Source organism: Pelophylax lessonae (assembly GCF_965119305.1).
Source record: "Pelophylax lessonae genome assembly, chromosome: 4".
NCBI classification, from domain to species: domain Eukaryota; kingdom Metazoa; phylum Chordata; class Amphibia; order Anura; family Ranidae; genus Pelophylax; species Pelophylax lessonae.
In genome coordinates, this window is record NC_138771.1 from 575,034,905 (window position 1) to 575,051,509 (window position 16,605).

At 51.8% G+C, this 16,605-nt stretch overlaps 2 protein-coding genes across 2 annotated transcripts in view; one reads left to right on the forward strand and one right to left on the reverse strand.

The window, feature by feature from the left end:
* LSM1 (LSM1 homolog, mRNA degradation associated) overlaps positions 1–3,054 on the reverse strand; it is a 31,101-nt gene extending 28,047 nt beyond the window's left edge. Inside the window, exon 1 of the mRNA XM_082254139.1 lies at positions 2,848–3,054. Within this exon, the coding sequence (XP_082110265.1) occupies positions 2,848–2,893 (46 nt within the window). The 5' untranslated portion in view covers positions 2,894–3,054. The remainder of the gene's footprint in view (positions 1–2,847) is intronic.
* A 401-nt stretch (positions 3,055–3,455) lies between these two features.
* The window catches only part of BAG4 (BAG cochaperone 4), a 60,639-nt gene continuing 47,489 nt past the window's right edge, over positions 3,456–16,605 (forward strand). The window contains exon 1 of the mRNA XM_082254138.1: positions 3,456–3,700. Within this exon, the coding sequence (XP_082110264.1) occupies positions 3,527–3,700 (174 nt within the window). The 5' untranslated portion in view covers positions 3,456–3,526. The remainder of the gene's footprint in view (positions 3,701–16,605) is intronic.

Below are 16,605 nucleotides of genomic sequence, written 5' to 3' on the forward strand. Positions count from 1 at the left end.
TCTCCCCTCAGTTGTTGTCCCCCCCCCCCCCAATACTCACCTAAGCCCTCTCTCAGGTTGGTTACCTCTGCTGTCAATCACAGCCAGTAAGATAAAGAGGAGAGAGTAGGGGGGAGGGGCCAAGCTGTAGCTCTATGTTAAATTGGTTGAGAGAAAAAAAAAAAAAAAATAGATAAGTTCATTCAGTTCCAGCAATAAATAGACACAGCTTGGAAGTGAGCAGGCACCAGTGCAACTGACTTGCTATTGGGGTTCCTGATCAAGGAGGGGGGGTATGGAGCGGCGGCAGGGGATGCAAGAAGAGGAGGATTGGGGCTGCTGTGTAAAACTATTACACAGAGCAGGCAAGTATGACATGCGTTTTTATTTTTAGCCATATCTTTATTACCACTTTAAAGCGTAGCTCCACCCAAAAGGGGAAGTACCACTTGTCTGCCGCCGCCTCCTGTCACATTTGGGGGAAGCAGGGACCAGATGTTGGTATCCACTCCCACTTACCACTCAGTTAGTTCTCTACAGCAAAGTGAGCTGGAAGTTTAGCTCTCTCCTCCCCCCCGCACCTGGCTCATACAAAAAGCGCAGTTCGATTCACACATGTGCAGGACCAAACTGGCTGTGAAGCTGCAAGGCTTCACTGCTGGATTCCCTTAGCCAAGATGGCGGCGTCAGCAACCGAGAGCCGATTCAAGAATGGGCTATAGTAAGGACACCCTGGATGCCTGGACAGGTAGGTTCCCCAATAGTAAAAGCCAGCAGCTACAGTAACTCCTCATTAGGCTAGCAAGATGGGGGCTGCTTTGACAGAGGGCACTTTTCTAGGTCTCTGCCTGGAGCATTGTAGTCAAAAAGCAAGAGCCTTCTGTGTGCAGCCCCCCCCCCCCCCAAATACTCACCTGTGCCCCATCTCTGTCCAGTGTTGTCCACGAGTACCTCGGCTGTCCGGGACTCTCCCTCCTGATTGGCACCCGCAGCTGTTAATCAAAGTCGATTAGCCAATCAGGAGAGAGGAGGCGAGGCCGAACCTGCAGCTCCGTGTCTGAATGGACACACGGAACTGCAGCTTGGCTGCCCCCATAGCAAACTGCTTGGTGTGGGGGGCAGTCGACAGGAGGGAGGGGCCAGGAACAGCAAGGAGGATCCGGGCTGCTCTGTGCAAAACCAAATGCAGGAGGAGGTAAGTATAACCGGTTATAATTCCCTAAACCCCCCCCCCCCCCATTGGGACTTTACAAGCACTTTAACCACTTGCTGACCAGCTTCCATAGTTTAAGGCAGCAGGTCGGCTCTGTACCGCAAAACAACGTACCTGTACGTCACTTCGCTGGCACGCACTAATTGGCTACAGGGGGAGCCAGTCAGCCGCGATGTCCACCGAGCACCAGCGATCGCTCCCCGTGGAGACAGAACTGCGATCAATGTAAACACGGCAGACCGATGTTCTGTCAGTGATGAGCACAGGGATCCTGTGCGCCTCTTATTATAGGATCACAGGTCGCTTTGTTCATGCAACAAGCCCCCCCCACAGTAAGAAAGTACCCCCTAGGGACACATTTAACCCTTTGATTGCCCCTGATACTAACCTCTTCCCTGCCAGTGTCATTAATACAGTGACAGTGCACATTTCTAGCACAGATTACTTTGGAATGTCACTTGTCCCCCCCCCCCCCCAAAGTGCCAAAAACATCAGTCAGGCGACTGATCCTTTCACTGCAATCTCGCAAAAAACACTGATCACCGCCATTACTAGTAGAACAAAATAAATAAAAATTACAAGTCTTTCCCCTAGTTTGTATACATGATAACTTTTGTGCAAACCAATCAATATACACTTATTGGGAGTTTTTTTTCACTAAATTTATGTAGCAGAATACATATTGGCCTTAAACTTCTGGGAAAAAAAAAAAAAAAAGTTGATTTTTTTTTTACAGTTAATGTTATATAGCAGAATGTGAGATTATATATATATATATATATATATATATATATATATATATATATATATATATATTTTTTTTTTTCCCCCTCAGAATTGACGTTTTTGTCTATAGCACATAAAATCACAGAGGTGATTAAATACCACCAAAAGAAAGCTCTATTTGTGGGAGAGAAAAAAAAAAAAAAAAAAACACACCAATTTTATTTAGGTCGCACGACTGCACAATTGTCAGTTAAAGTAATGCAGTGTCGTATCACAAACAATGGCCTGGTCATTAAGGGGGAAATCTTCCAGTCCAGAAGGGGTCAAAGTATAACTAAAGACAATTATTTTTTTGGCCTTGGATAGAATGGAGAAGGAATAGAACACGTCAGTGTCCCCATTAGGGAGAATCACCCCCTCTATATTTGTCCTGTTTACTATTATTATTGAAAGTGAAAATAAAAGAAAATCACACATTTTGGGTTGTCCCCAGAAAAGTAATAAAAGGGGAAATCTTCCAATGAGGAGTTCTGGTGACACAGGGAACCCCCAAGGGATTCCCTTCATTTGCAGGGATTTCCTCTCACTTCCTGTTTGGATATGGGACAGGAAGTGAAGGGAAATCTCCCCAATAAGACACAGATGGTGAAAGAAAATCTTCCAGGAGCTGTAACTCTCCCTTACTCCATCCATAATAAATAAAAAGGAAGAAGTTCTGCCTATAGTTCTACTCTAATATAGATTTGGTTGAGGTGTCAGCCCTACACAGGTGTTCAGGTAGAGCAGAGCCTGGCTTCCTGTGCGCGGGGCAGTCAAAGGTCTATGACAGGGGCCAATCACCATAACCTGAGAACTACAAGTCCTAGCATGCCTTGCGAGCCACATACACACAGACAGAACACGTATGAGGGGGGAGGAGGTATACTGACTGTCTATGTCCTCTATGAGGCTGGCTGTCCCCGGCATATAATTCATTCTGCCTCCCGCCCCCCCGAACGGGGCTTCTCTTCACACGGGACACCGCGCAACACCGGCAACCGGAAATTCCACCATCTTTCCCTTGCCACTTCCGGCGGCACGGCTGACTTTTAGAGGCGTGGGTTTCGCAGGAGGGACCTCGCGGAGAAGTGGGGGGGACGCGGCCAGACCATGTTACACACTGATTGGATGGAACACCCCAGAGTAGCTTGGTGTTGGTGAATGACTTTTGAAGTGGGAGTTACCAGAGCGATTGTGTTTTCTGATTGGCTGAGAGGAGATGCTGGCGTTGGCCAGGTGCTAGTGGGTATGAGCAGGCATGCGCGAACCGTGGTCTATGGCCATTGGAAAAATGGAATGTTGACGTAACGTGGAAGTTTTACTCATGATTGGACAGGACCATTATAAGGACAAATGAGGGCGGGAACTTCGGAAAAATGACAGCTAATTCTTCTCACTTCTCATTGGCTGTACAAACCTCTAGTGGGCGTGGTTCATTTCACGCGCTCACGTCCCATTAGCTGTCTTGGCGGCTCGGTACCTGTGATTGGCTAGTACCCGGTTGCCGTGTTTTGCCCCGCGGCTGCGCAGTAGGAGTGTGTTTGAGCGGCTGTGTCTACAGTTAGTTCCATGTCTGCCGCGCACAGAGCCGGGGATGGCGGCGGATATTACCCTGGAGGGGAGGTGCTGGGCCGGCAGAGGCAAGAGGAGGCGCCGGCGGGCTGGGGAGCCGGCTATTACCCTCCGGAGACTGGAAGAAGCTGGCCGGGAGGCGGGGAGATGGGAGGAGCCGGCGGAGCTCAGGTAAGGGGAGGAGCGGACTGGGGGTGTGATCACTCAACTCTGCCCACTGACTGAGGGGGGCGCTGTGTGCCAGGAGCAACACCACACCGGTCATCCCCATCCTCCTCTTCACTGTCATCCCCATCCTCCTCTTCACTGTCATCCCCATCCTCTTCACTGTCATCCTCTTCACTGTCATCCCCATCCTCCTCACTGTCATCCCCATCCTCCTCTTCCCTGTCACCTCCTCTTCTCTGTCACCCCCCATCCTCCTCTTCTCTGTCACCCCCCATCCTCCTCTTCACTGTCACCCCCCATCCTCCTCTTCACTGTCACCCCCCATCCTCCTCTTCACTGTCACCCCCATCCTCCTCTTCACTGTCGCCTCCATCCTCCTCTTCACTGTCATCCCCATCCTCCTCACTGTCATCCCCATCCTCCTCTTCCCTGTCACCTCCTCTTCTCTGTCACCCCCCATCCTCCTCTTCTCTGTCACCCCCCATCCTCCTCTTCACTGTCACCCCCCATCCTCCTCTTCACTGTCACCCCCCATCCTCCTCTTCACTGTCACCCCCATCCTCCTCTTCACTGTCGCCTCCATCCTCCTCTTCACTGTCGCCTCCATCCTCCTCTTCACTGTCACCTCCATCCTCTTCACTGTCACCTCCATCCTCCTCTTCCCTGTCACCTCCATCCTCTTCTTCCCTGTCACCCCCATCCTCCTCTTCTCTGTCACCCCATCCTCCTCTTCTCTGTCACCTCCTATCCTCCTCTTCTCTGTCACCCCCATCCTCCTCTTCTCTGTCACCCCATCCTCCTCTTCTCTGTCACCCCATCCTCCTCTTCTCTGTCACCCCCCATCCTCCTCTTCTCTGTCACCCCCCCATCCTCCTCTTCTCTGTCACCCCCCCATCCTCCTCTTCTCTGTCACCCCCCCATCCTCCTCTTCTCTGTCACCCCCCCATCCTCCTCTTCTCTGTCACCCCCCCATCCTCCTCTTCTCTGTCACCCCCCCATCCTCCTCTTCTCTGTCACCCCCCCATCCTCCTCTTCTCTGTCACCCCCCCATCCTCCTCTTCTCTGTCACCCCCCCATCCTCCTCTTCTCTGTCACCCCCCCATCCTCCTCTTCTGTCACCCCCCCCATCCTCCTCTTCTCTGTCACCCCCCCCATCCTCCTCTTCTCTGTCACCCCCCCCATCCTCCTCTTCTCTGTCACCCCCCCCCCCATCCTCCTCTTCTCGGTCACCCCCCCCCATCCTCCTCTTCTCTGTCACCCCCCCATCCTCCTCTTCTCTGTCACCCCCCCATCCTCCTCTTCTCTGTCACCCCCCCCCATCCTCCTCTTCTCTGTCACCCCCCCCATCCTCCTCTTCTCTGTCACCCCCCCCATCCTCCTCCTCTCTGTCACCCCCCCATCCTCCTCTTCTCTGTCACCCCCCCCCCCATCCTCCTCTTCTCTGTCACCCCCCCCCCCCATCCTCCTCTTCTCGGTCACCCCCCCATCCTCCTCTTCTCGGTCACCCCCCCCATCCTCCTCTTCTCGGTCACCCCCCCCATCCTCCTCTTCTCTGTCACCTCCTATCCTCCTCTTCTCTGTCACCTCCTATCCTCCTCTTCCCTGTCACCTCCATCCTCCTCTTCCCTGTCACCTCCATCCTCCTCTTCTCTGTCACCTCCATCCTCCTCTTCTCTGTCACCTCCATCCTCCTCTTCTCTGTCACCTCCATCCTCCTCTTCTCTGTCACCTCCATCCTCCTTTTCTCTGTCACCTCCATCCTCCTTTTCTCTGTCACCTCCATCCTCCTCTTCACTGTCACCTCCTATCCTCCTCTTCACTGTCACCTCCTATCCTCCTCTTCACTGTCACCTCCATCCTCCTCACTGTCACCCCCATCCTCCTCCTCACTGTAACCTCCATCCTCCTCTTCTCTGTCACCTCCATCCTCCTCTTCTCTGTCACCTCCATCCTCCTCTTCTCTGTCACCTCCACCCTCCTCACTGTCACCTCCACCCTCCTCTTCTCTGTCACCTCCACCCTCCTCTTCTCTGTCACCTCCACCCTCCTCTTCTCTGTCACCTCCACCCTCCTCTTCTCTGTCACCTCCATCCTCCTCTTCTCTGTCACCTCCATCCTCCTCTTCTCTGTCACCTCCATCCTCCTCACTGTCACCTCCATCCTCCTCTTCTCTGTCACCTCCATCCTCCTCTTCTCTGTCACCTCCATCCTCCTCTTCTCTGTCACCCCCATCCTCCTCTTCACTGTCACCCCCCCCATCCTCCTCTTCACTGTCACCCCCCATCCTCCTCTTCACTGTCACCCCCCCCCCCATCCTCCTCTTCTCTGTCACCTCCTGGGGGCTCCATTCTCCTTTCTCCTGTCTGTCCCCTCCATTCTCCTTTCTCCTGTCTGTCCCCCTCCCTTCTCCTGTCTGTCCCCCTCCCTTCTCCTGTCTGTCCCCCTCCCTTCTCCTGTCTGTCCCCCTCCCTTCTCCTGTCTGTCCCCCTCCCTTCTCCTGTCTGTCCCCCTCCCTTCTCCTGTCTGTCCCCCTCCCTTCTCCTGTCTGTCCCCTCCCTTCTCCTGTCTGTCCCCATCCATTCTCCTTTCTCCTGTCTGTCCTCATCCATTCTCCTTTCTCCTGTCTGTCCTCATCCATTCTCCTTTCTCCTGTCTGTCCTCATCCATTCTCCTTTCTCCTGTCTGTCCTCATCCATTCTCCTTTCTCCTGTCTGTCATCTTCATTCTCCTTTCTCCTGTCTGTCATCTTCATTCTCCTTTCTCCTGTCTGTCATCTTCATTCTCATCGTCAGATCTGAAATATGTCCACTCCAATCTCATTATTACCCTCTTCACAGCTTATATTTGTCATCCTTATCCTCATCTTCACATCTTTAATTTGTTGCCTCCATCCTCTCTGTACCCTTACTATATATATCTGTCATATCCTCGTGTACACTTCTTATATCTGTCATCTCAATCCTCCTCTTCCTACATTTACCTCTTATAGCTCTTCTAGCCTCTTTTCTAACCTCTGATATCTGTCATGTCTGTCCTCTGCTGTGGTAGGCGGGTGGAATGCCTCCTCTCCTCTGTCCTATGTGTAGGATTGTGTTGTCTCTAATGTGTCATGCTGGTCCCTCATTATGAGCATCTGATTTCACCATTGGATTTTTTTATATTTTTTTGTGATGTGGGAAAAAAAAAAAACCCAATATTTTTTACATTCTGCTATAAAACGCATACAATAAAATAATGTAAAAAGAAAAATGTTCTTCATATCTTTAAGCCAATTTGTATTCTGCTACATGTCTTTGGTAAATAAAATCCCACTAAGTGTGTATTGATTGGTTTGTTTGAAAGTTATCGCGGCTACAAACTATGGGATACATACAGGAATTTTTATTAATTTTTTATACTAGTAATGGCGGTGATCAGTGACTTATAATGGGACTGTGAGTGTGGCGGACTAACTGACACTAACTGACATCGGGGGGGGGGGGAATTGACTCTGACATCACCAATGACACTAGTATAGTATAAAATGCACTGTCACTGTACTAATGACACTGGCTGGGAAGGGGATAACATCTCGGGCGAGGGTAATGGAGTGCCTAGCAATGTTTATTGTGTGTTTTGTCTGCTGATTTTACTAAGCACCCTGCTCTTCTTCTTTATTTTCTGCTTAGCAGGGTGAAAAAAAATTCACATTGCTACTTTCTGTAAAGAGCCCTTTGCTGTTTACCAACACAGAGCTCTTTTCTGTCATTCGCTGAGCCGATCGGCAGGTCCCAGCCATAAATGGTTGGCCAGGACCCTCTGACTGCCTGGTGCTGCAGTGAATTATGGCACAGTCTTCCAGATCCACTCGCACACGCCGCGACATACAGGTACATGATTGTGGCTGTATGAACCAACCTGCCGCAGTAAGCCCCTGTTCACACCAGTGCAACTTCAGGTACGATTTACAAATCTCACTTGAAGTCGCATCTAATGCCGTTCTAGCATCTCCGTGCTAGGTCAGCCACGACATAGCCCCACTGGACGGGGGCTCGCCTGCGATTTAAACATCTGTCAAGGGCATATACGAACTGGCTTTGGCCAGTCGCGGCCTTTCCTCCTGGCCGTCAGCACCCACATTACGATGGAGCGGTGGTCTGTCCGCAGCGGTGCCCACCCTGTTCTTGGTGTGGTAAGTAGCTGTCCCCCCCTATACCCCTGGAGGGTTTTGGGGTGGAAGTGGGCCCCTCACTGGAATAGGCTTGTGACGGTATCAGATTTTCATGCTGCGATTAATTGATTAAGGTTTTGCCACGGTATACGGTATTATCACGGTATTCTATTATTAAATTTAAATTATTAAATTTCCACCTCACTTCAATTTCATTGCTGAATTTAGGGGCTTTGGTTCACTTATGCACATTATTATATAGTCAGTCAGTACAGACTCTGTGAACCAGGCCTAAAATAGGTCATCAAGCAGTGTCTGGCCTAACTGGTGATAACTGGTCCTGGCGCTCGGCTCCGATCCGATGGCCTGGTCATTAAGAGGGCAAATCCTTGTGGTCAAGATGTGGTTAAACCTGAAGGAGGTGTTGTTTATAAATTACTTTACTATTGCTTTAGGCCTGGTTCGCATGTATGCGGGTTGGTGGTTCACATGTATGTGGGTTGGCGGTTCACATGTATGCGGGTTGGCAGCCCACATTTGCACAGGCATAGCAGCCCATTGATTTGAACGGGCTGCTATGCCCTCATTTTCCGCAGAAAAAAGGTGCATGCAGCATTTTTTTTAAAATTCAGTGGCCTTGAAATCCATCCTGCTTTTGCACCATGCGACTAACCTGCAGTTCCTGCTCTGGCAAGCTTTCTGCATTTTTTGTATACGTGGGCACGGCATTTAAAAACAGTTTGCGTGTGCAGCAACGGCAGGTAAGTCGCATGGTGCAAAAGAAGGATGGATTTCATGGCCACTGCATTTTTTTTAAATTCTGCATGCATCTTTTTTCAGCTGAAAACGCAGGCATAGCAGCTCAAGCCCATTCACATCAATGGGCTGCTATGCCTGTGCAAATGTGGGCCGCCAACCCGCATACATGGAACCGCCAACCCGCATACATGTGAACCACCAACCCGCATACATGTGAACCAGGCCTAAAGCAATAGTAAAGTCATTAATAGATAAAAACACCGGTCCTCCTGCAGGTTTAACCACTTCTGGATCGCAAGGATTTGCCCCTTTAAAGACCAGGCCATCGGATCAGAGCGCCAGGACCAGTCATCACCAGGTAGGCCAGACACTGCTTGATGGCTATATAATAATGTAATGTGGGCTGCTATGCGTGTGTGTGTGTGTGTGTGTGTGTGTGTATATATATATATATTAGAGCTGCACGATTCTGGCCAAAATGAGAATCACGATTTTTTAGCTTGGAATAAAGATCACGATTCTCTCACGATTCTCTGTGTAACAAAAAAAAAAATTGGGATAACTTTACTGTTACATTTTTTTTTTTTTTTTTTATTCATTAAAGTCTATTAATTGCGTTTGAAAGACTGCTGCGCAAATACAGTGTGCCATAAAATATTACAACAATCGCCATTTTTTTCTGTAGGGTCTCTGCTAAAAAAATATATAAAATGTTTGGGGGTTCTAAGTACTTTTCTAGCAAAAAAAAAACTGATTTTAACTTGCAAGCAACAAGTGTCAGAAAAAGATCCAGTCTTTAAGAGGTTAAACTTCCTTTCTCCCTGGCAGAGGGAAGGAAAAAATACAATGTAATCATTTTTGTTTATAGTTAGGAGACTTTGCTGATAGGCATTAGCTGTGTGAGTGAATGAGTCATCCAGCTCACTGAAATGTATCAATTCACAAGTCAGGCAGACTTGACAGAGAAACTCGGTATTTTAAAAATGCCACAATAACAATACCGTGGCTATGCAATACCGCGATATATCGAATTACCGAAAACCGGCATATGTCTACACTGGAATGGTCGGACCCCCAGGCTTCCCTCCCTCCCAGTCAGCGTTCCCCCCCCCTTTCTCGGTGGTCTTCTGCAGGCATTTGCCCCCCGTTTGCCCACACACCCCTCACTCTTCTAGGGTGGACATACCTTTTTAGGTCGGCCTGGGGTGTTGAGCTGGGGACTGAACAATCGAACCTTGGGAAGGGGGTGGGCCTGGTGGGGGCGCCAGCCAGGGCCCACCTTCCTGTTGGGATCGTTTTTGAGCTTCTGGGTCCCCGAGATCCGTGTGGTACCGCAATTTTCTTGTAGCCCATTTATGCTACAGATCAGCAGCCATATTTGTGTAGCCTAAGCGGCCATTTTCTTGTGGTTTCCCATTTAAAATAGCAGCACCCATGTTTTTGGAGCCGGATGGGTGGTGATTCGGCGGTGGGAGCCCCTCTCCGGCCTCTAGTGCCGATCCCTGGATATTCCTCTTCCTGATCAGATCCTGGAACTGATTCGGCCGCAGAGGAATGTGAGTTACCTTTTGGGGTCTGCATCCACGCACCCTGCGTGCTCAGATAGTGAGGATGATTCCTCTGCCCCTCTAGCCGCGAATGAAAAGGCGCTAGTGGATGCACTTAAAGATGGAGGATGCGACTAACGAAACATCGGAGGTGCGGCTCACCTTTGGCACCCACAGGGCCTCCAAGGCGGCGAAGGTGTTCCCCTTTCCCGCCTTCTTTGACAATATTGTCACAAAACATTGGGGGTGCCCAAAACGCACCTTTGCAACCCCTAAGCATTTTGCAATGCGGTACCCTTATGAGGATTCCTTCCTTAAAAAATGGATGGTTCCTCCTGTAGTGGACTCCCCGGTTTCCAGGTTAAATAAAGCCACCGTATTCCCGGTTGAAGGGTCCCCGGTCTTCTCAGATCTGGCTGATAGGAGGTCGGAGGCCTTGACCCACCATATGTTCACTGTGGCTGGTTCAGCACTTAGGCCGGTATTTACTATTGACCTGGTGTTACAAGCTATGACAGAGTGGGCAAAACATCTACGCCGGGACCTGGAGGGGGAACAGCTCCCCCCTGCCTTTGCGGAGCTGACAGATCAGTTGGTCCAAGGGCTACTGTTTGTCTGTGACGTCTCTTTTGGATGCGGTTACCTTGATTTCTAAATTGTCTGTCTCATCGGTGTTCCTGCGGCGACTTATCTGGCTGAAATGCTGGTCTGTAGACCAGGCTTCTAAGAAGGCCTTATCCGATCTTCCTTTTGTGGGGGATCGCCTATTTGGAGCTTCCTTGGATGACACCATGAAAGGCCTCACAGGGGGAAAGAGTACTTTCTCTTACGTCCTCCGACAGTCGCCGCCTCTTCATATTCGTCACATATGGGGTATTAGACTTTGCTCCGAAGGAGTAGCTAGGCAACAGAATATGTTAACAATAAAGCTTTAACATATCCCACCCTCAAGGGGTGGTCCCCTCAGTCAATACCCTCCTACTTCCTGCAACCATATCTCAGTTTTTAATGTCTAGCTTGTCAGGAGTGGCTGGCTCTCTCTGTGCTGGGACTTTTTGTCCCAGACTCTTTCTTCTTTTTAATATTTTATTTGAGTTTTTTCTCTACCTTTACTTAGCTGTTGTTTTTGTCAGCATTAGTTAGTTCTTCGGACGAAGAGGATCATGCGGACTGGGTCTCGGGCTGATCCCCCTGATCGCAGGTCGTGGGTCAGTGGCTTCCCAGTCTGCCATCGAGCGTTCAGCCAGGTAACGCTCCTGGCACGGTGAACGACCCATCCCTGTTCGGTGCAGGGATGTTTGGTGAGGTGGCTACCTCACCGGACGCTGTGCGGTTTCTTAACCGCCATTGTGTGCGTCTTGAATTGCGACTCTCCCTGCCTCATGTGCAGCGGCTTGTTCGCCTGTGCGGGTTCCCCACGCCATATGAGGTAAGTGTGTCTATGTGGGGACCTGTCTGTCTGGGGGGGTCTCAGTCTGGGACTGTGTAACCTGCCTTTAAATCACACTGCTTGTCTCCCTATCTCTCGGCTGCATGCTGTGGGCTGCAAGGGGGGGGGGGAGCTGTATGACACTGTGTGTGTCAGGCTGGGCAGTGTGGGAAGCTGTGTGCTGTGGGGCATGTTTTTAATGGCATGTTGGGGCATATACAGCGATCGCTGCGGCGATCTGACATGTATCCATATAATGGGATGAAATTGTGTGTGTTTTTATGCACTGTGGAGCGGCGGTTTCGGCGCCAAACGACGCCATTTTACCGGCGCCCGCTCCGGCCGCATGGTTTACATGCACGGCGGCCATTTTCTTGTAGCCTCCATAGGCTTACATAGAGCGCCCTGGCAGCATCACTTCCTTTTTCCTGGAACACCGGTCGAGGCAGCAGCAGCAGCGGGGTCTCCTCAGGTTTTATCCTTCTATTCCTGTTGTCCATTGCCTGTATTCAGTCTGTATATTCCCTGTGGGGGTCTCATTGTGCCTGAGTGTGTGCGGTGGGCTGCGCTTACCGCGCTTGCTGAAAGGGGGCAGTTAACCCTTGGTTGTCTGGCGTACAGGGGCAATGGATTCTCAGGAGGGCAAGTTTCCCACAGTATTGGTGGAAAGCCAGGGGACCGCTGTTTCCCCCCCAGGGGGGGATTTAGCCACTATTGTGGCTGGCCTTGCTGCCCAGGTGCAAATGCTGGTGGCTGCTCAATCTACTAAACGGCCCAGAGTTACTCTGTCCTCCGATTCTGAGGGTGAAGGTGATGGGGCTGTTCTGGCAGGGACCCCCCTATCGGGGTCCCGCTCCTCTCTTGATCTAGTGGGGTCTGAGGTAGAGGCTGAGGTTGAGGGGGTTGATAATTCTCCCCCTGGCTCGCCTGAAGAGCTTGCAATCATGGATGAGTTGATTGCTTCCATTAAGCAGACGCTACGTTTGCAGGACGAAGTGTGTCCCCCCGCTGCCTTGGCGGCTTATGGGACGCAGAGAAAACGCAGGACGCCGCAGGTTTTTCCCTGCAATGCTGATTTTCAGCGCGCTGTAAAGGATCAATGGCGCGATCTGCGCAAACCTTTTGCGGTACCAAGTAAATTCAAGCTGCGTTATCCTTTCTCCCCTGCCACTGATGAACGGTGGTGTGTGCCTCCACCAGTGGATCATGCAATTGCGGTTTTGAACAAAGCCACTGCGATTCCTGCAGAGGGATCCCCTGTTTTCCGTGATGCCACGGATAGGAGACTGGAGTCTCTTGCCCGTCATACTTATTCTGTTACGGGTTCTATGCTTAAGGCTCTATTTGCTTCTCTCATGGCGGCCCAGGCGATCGCAAGTTGGACGCAGATGCTTAGGCGCGTCCTAGTGGCCGATTCGGCCTCGGCGGCGACCCTGGACATGGTGGATCAGATCCACCAGGGTGTCATGTATCTGTGTGATGCGGACCTGGACCTGATTCCGTTGGCTGCACGTGTGCACAGCGTGGCGGTGTTGTCTCGCCGCCTGGTTTGGTTGAAATGTTGGTCGGTGGACCAATCTTCACGTAAAACCTTAGCCAATCTGCCTTATGATGGGTCTCGCCTTTTTGGGGAGTCCCTGGATGTGTTGATTAAGGGGATCACCGGGGGTAAGAGCACTCTCTTGCCCCATTTCCCCAAGGCTAAGGGGGCTTCTGGGAAGAAGCATGCGAATTTTCGGCCCCCTCAGGGGTCCTTTCGTGCCTTTCGGCCGCACTACAAGGGCAAACCGTTCAAAGGCCAGGGCTCTCAGAAGAAACCCTGGTCTGGGAAACAGAAGTCCGGCCAATCCGGACCTGCGGCCCATAACAGTTCGGCCTGAAGGGGCGCCCTCACCCAGTTTTGGGGTGGGGGGACGCTTGCTCGGTTTTCTTCAGCCCTGGTTGGCCCGTGTGCGGGACAGATGGGTTCTGGAAATCGTTCGATCTGGTTACAAGATCGAGTTTCTCTCTCGGCCAGAGAGCAGATTTTTTCCCTCAAATCTACAACTGTCTCCAGAGCGCCTGCGGGATCTGCACCTGGCGGTGCGGGACCTGAGGGCTCAGGGAGTGGTGGTTCCGGTGCCTCATCGGGACAGATTTCGGGGGTTTTATTCCAATCTGTTCACCGTGCCCAGAAAGGAGGGCAAGGTTCGTCCAATTCTGGACTTGAAAGCTCTGAACCGCTCTGTGCGGGTTCGCAAGTTCCGCATGGAATCCCTGCGCTCGGTGGTGGCTGCCCTGGTTCCGGGGGAATTCATGGCCTCCATCGATTTGAAGGATGCGCATCTTCACATCCCCATATTCGAGGGTCATCAGAGATACCTTCGATTTGCCATTGCGGAGGATCACTACCAGTTCGTGGCGTTGCCCTTTGGGCTCGCCTCGGCTCCGCGGGTCTTCACCAAGGTGCTTGCACCGGTTCTGGCATTATTGAGGGCCCAGGGCATTTCTGTCCTGGGGTATCTGGACGACATTCTGATTCGGTCTGCGACCAGTCAGGGTCTGGAGAAGGACCTGTCTGTCACGATGCAAACTCTGCAGGAGTTCGGTTGGACGATAAATGTTCCAAAGTCGACACTGAGTCCGTCGGTTCGTCTTCCCTATCTGGGAATGATACTGGACTCGGTGCAGGCGAAGGTCTTCCTGCCGGAAGACAAACTCAGGACTCTTCAGGAGGAAGTCAGGTCCCTCAGGGACGTTCCGAACTCGTCTCTGCGGACGTGTATGAGATGTCTGGGATTGATGGTCTCGGCTTTCGAGGCGATTCCTTTCGCGCAGTTTCACACGCGGGGTCTCCAGGCGGAGATCTTGTCCAAGTGGGACGGGCGACCTCAATCTCTGGATCTTCAGATCTCGTTGAGTCATCGCACCAGGGAAAACCTTCTGTGGTGGCTCCAGTCCCCGTTGGTGTCCGGGGGCAAGTCGTTTCGTCCGATCTCGTGGACGATAATCACCACGGATGCCAGCCTGTCGGGCTGGGGTGGTGTTCTGGGCGTTCTGTCCGCCCAGGGGACCTGGTCGGAGGGGGAGTCTTCCCTCCCGATCAACATTCTGGAATTGCGTGCGATAAGGCTCTGTCTTCATCGCTGGACGGACCGGCTGCAGGGCTGCCCGGTTCGGGTGCAGACGGACAATGCCACGGCGGTGGCCTACATCAACCACCAAGGGGGCACCAGGAGTGCCCGAGCGGCTCGAGAAGTGGCCGACATTCTGTCTTGGGCCGAGACTCATGTCCCGGCGATAACGGCGGTTCACATTCCGGGAGTGGAGAACTGGCAGGCGGACTATCTGAGTCGCCAGACCCTGGATCAGGGGGAATGGTCTCTCCATCCGGCTGTCTTCCAGATGTTGTGCGCGAAGTGGGGTCTTCCAGATGTGGACCTGTTCGCGTCTCGCCTCAACTACAAGGTGAAGAGGTTCGTGGCAAGGACGCGCGACCCTCGGGCAGACGCGTCGGACGCGTTAGTGGCCCCGTGGCATCAGTACAGGCTGATGTACGCGTTTCCACCGATTCAGTTGCTGTCCCGGTTCCTTCGCAGGTTACACTCGGAACGCAGCACGGTGATTCTTGTGGCACCGGACTGGCCTCGCCGGTCCTGGTACGCAGACCTCGTGAATCTGGCGGTCGACGCCCCCTGGCGTCTGTCTCTTCGGGACGATCTACTGTCTCAAGGACCGATTTACCATCCTGCTTTACAGTCGCTGGCTTTGACGGCCTGGCTGTTGAGACCGAGGTCCTGAAGGAGAAGGGTCTCTCTCCAGAGGTTGTTCATACCTTGATCAACGCGAGGAAGTCTTCCTCGGGAAAGGTTTATTACCGTACTTGGAAGGCCTATTTTGCCTGGTGTGAGTCCAGGGGGTTTTCACCCCGCACGTACTCGGTTTCCCGTGTGCTGTCTTTCCTTCAGACGGGTGTCGATCAGCGTTTGGCGCTGGCTACGATAAAGGGTCAGGTGTCTGCGCTGGCCGTTCTGTTTCAACGTCCCGTGGCTTCCAACTCCTTGGTTGGCACTTTTATTCAGGGTGTGCGGCATCTGGTTCCTCCTAGGAGGGATCCTTTGCCCCCTTGGGACTTGAATCTAGTCCTATCTGTGTTACAACGTGCTCCTTTTGAACAGATCAGGGAGATCTCGTTGTCTATGTTGTCCAAAAAGGTCGCCTTTTTGGTGGCGATCACTTCGGCTCGCAGAGTGTCGGAACTGGCGGCTTTGTCCTGCAAGTCTCCGTACCTGGTTGTTCATTTGGATAAGGTGGTCTTGCGACCTAATCCTTCTTTTCTGCCGAAACGAGTTTCGGAATTCCATCTTAACGAGGATATTGTTTTGCCTTCGTTGTGCACGAAGCCTAAACATCCAAAGGAGGTGAGATTGCATTCTCTGGATGTTGTTCGGGCGATTAGGGTTTACCTTAAATCGACTGAGTCTTTTCGAAAGACGGACTCCTTGTTTGTTCTTCCAGAGGGTCCTCGGAAGGGCATGGCGGCTTCCGCCTCTACCATTGCCAAATGGATCAGGCAGACCATTGAACAGGCCTATGCCTTGCAGGGGAAGGTTCCCCCTGTGCCTGTGAAGGCGCACTCTACTAGATCTCTGAGTACGTCTTGGGCCTGTCGTCATGGGGCTTCTGTAGCCCAGGTGTGTAAGGCGGCGACTTGGTCGACCGTACACACTTTCACAAAATTCTACAAAGTAGATGTTCAGGCATCGGCGGATGCTTCCTTTGGCCGCAAGGTTCTTAGTGCGGCTGTTCCCTAGGGTCCCTTGTTGGGGACTCCTGGCTGTTGGGATAAGTTTTGTATCCCCTGGTTTTTTGTCTTTTCCTGGGTTGTTGCTCCTGTTGAGCACTTATTTTTGCTGTTGCCCAGCTGGTTTCCTTCCTTTGGTAAGGTTCCTTTCTTTGATGTGGAGACTGCGTTGCCTTTCGGCGCGGATGCGTTTCCCACCCCTCATGTTTGCACTGCTTTGGGACGTCCCCATATGTGACG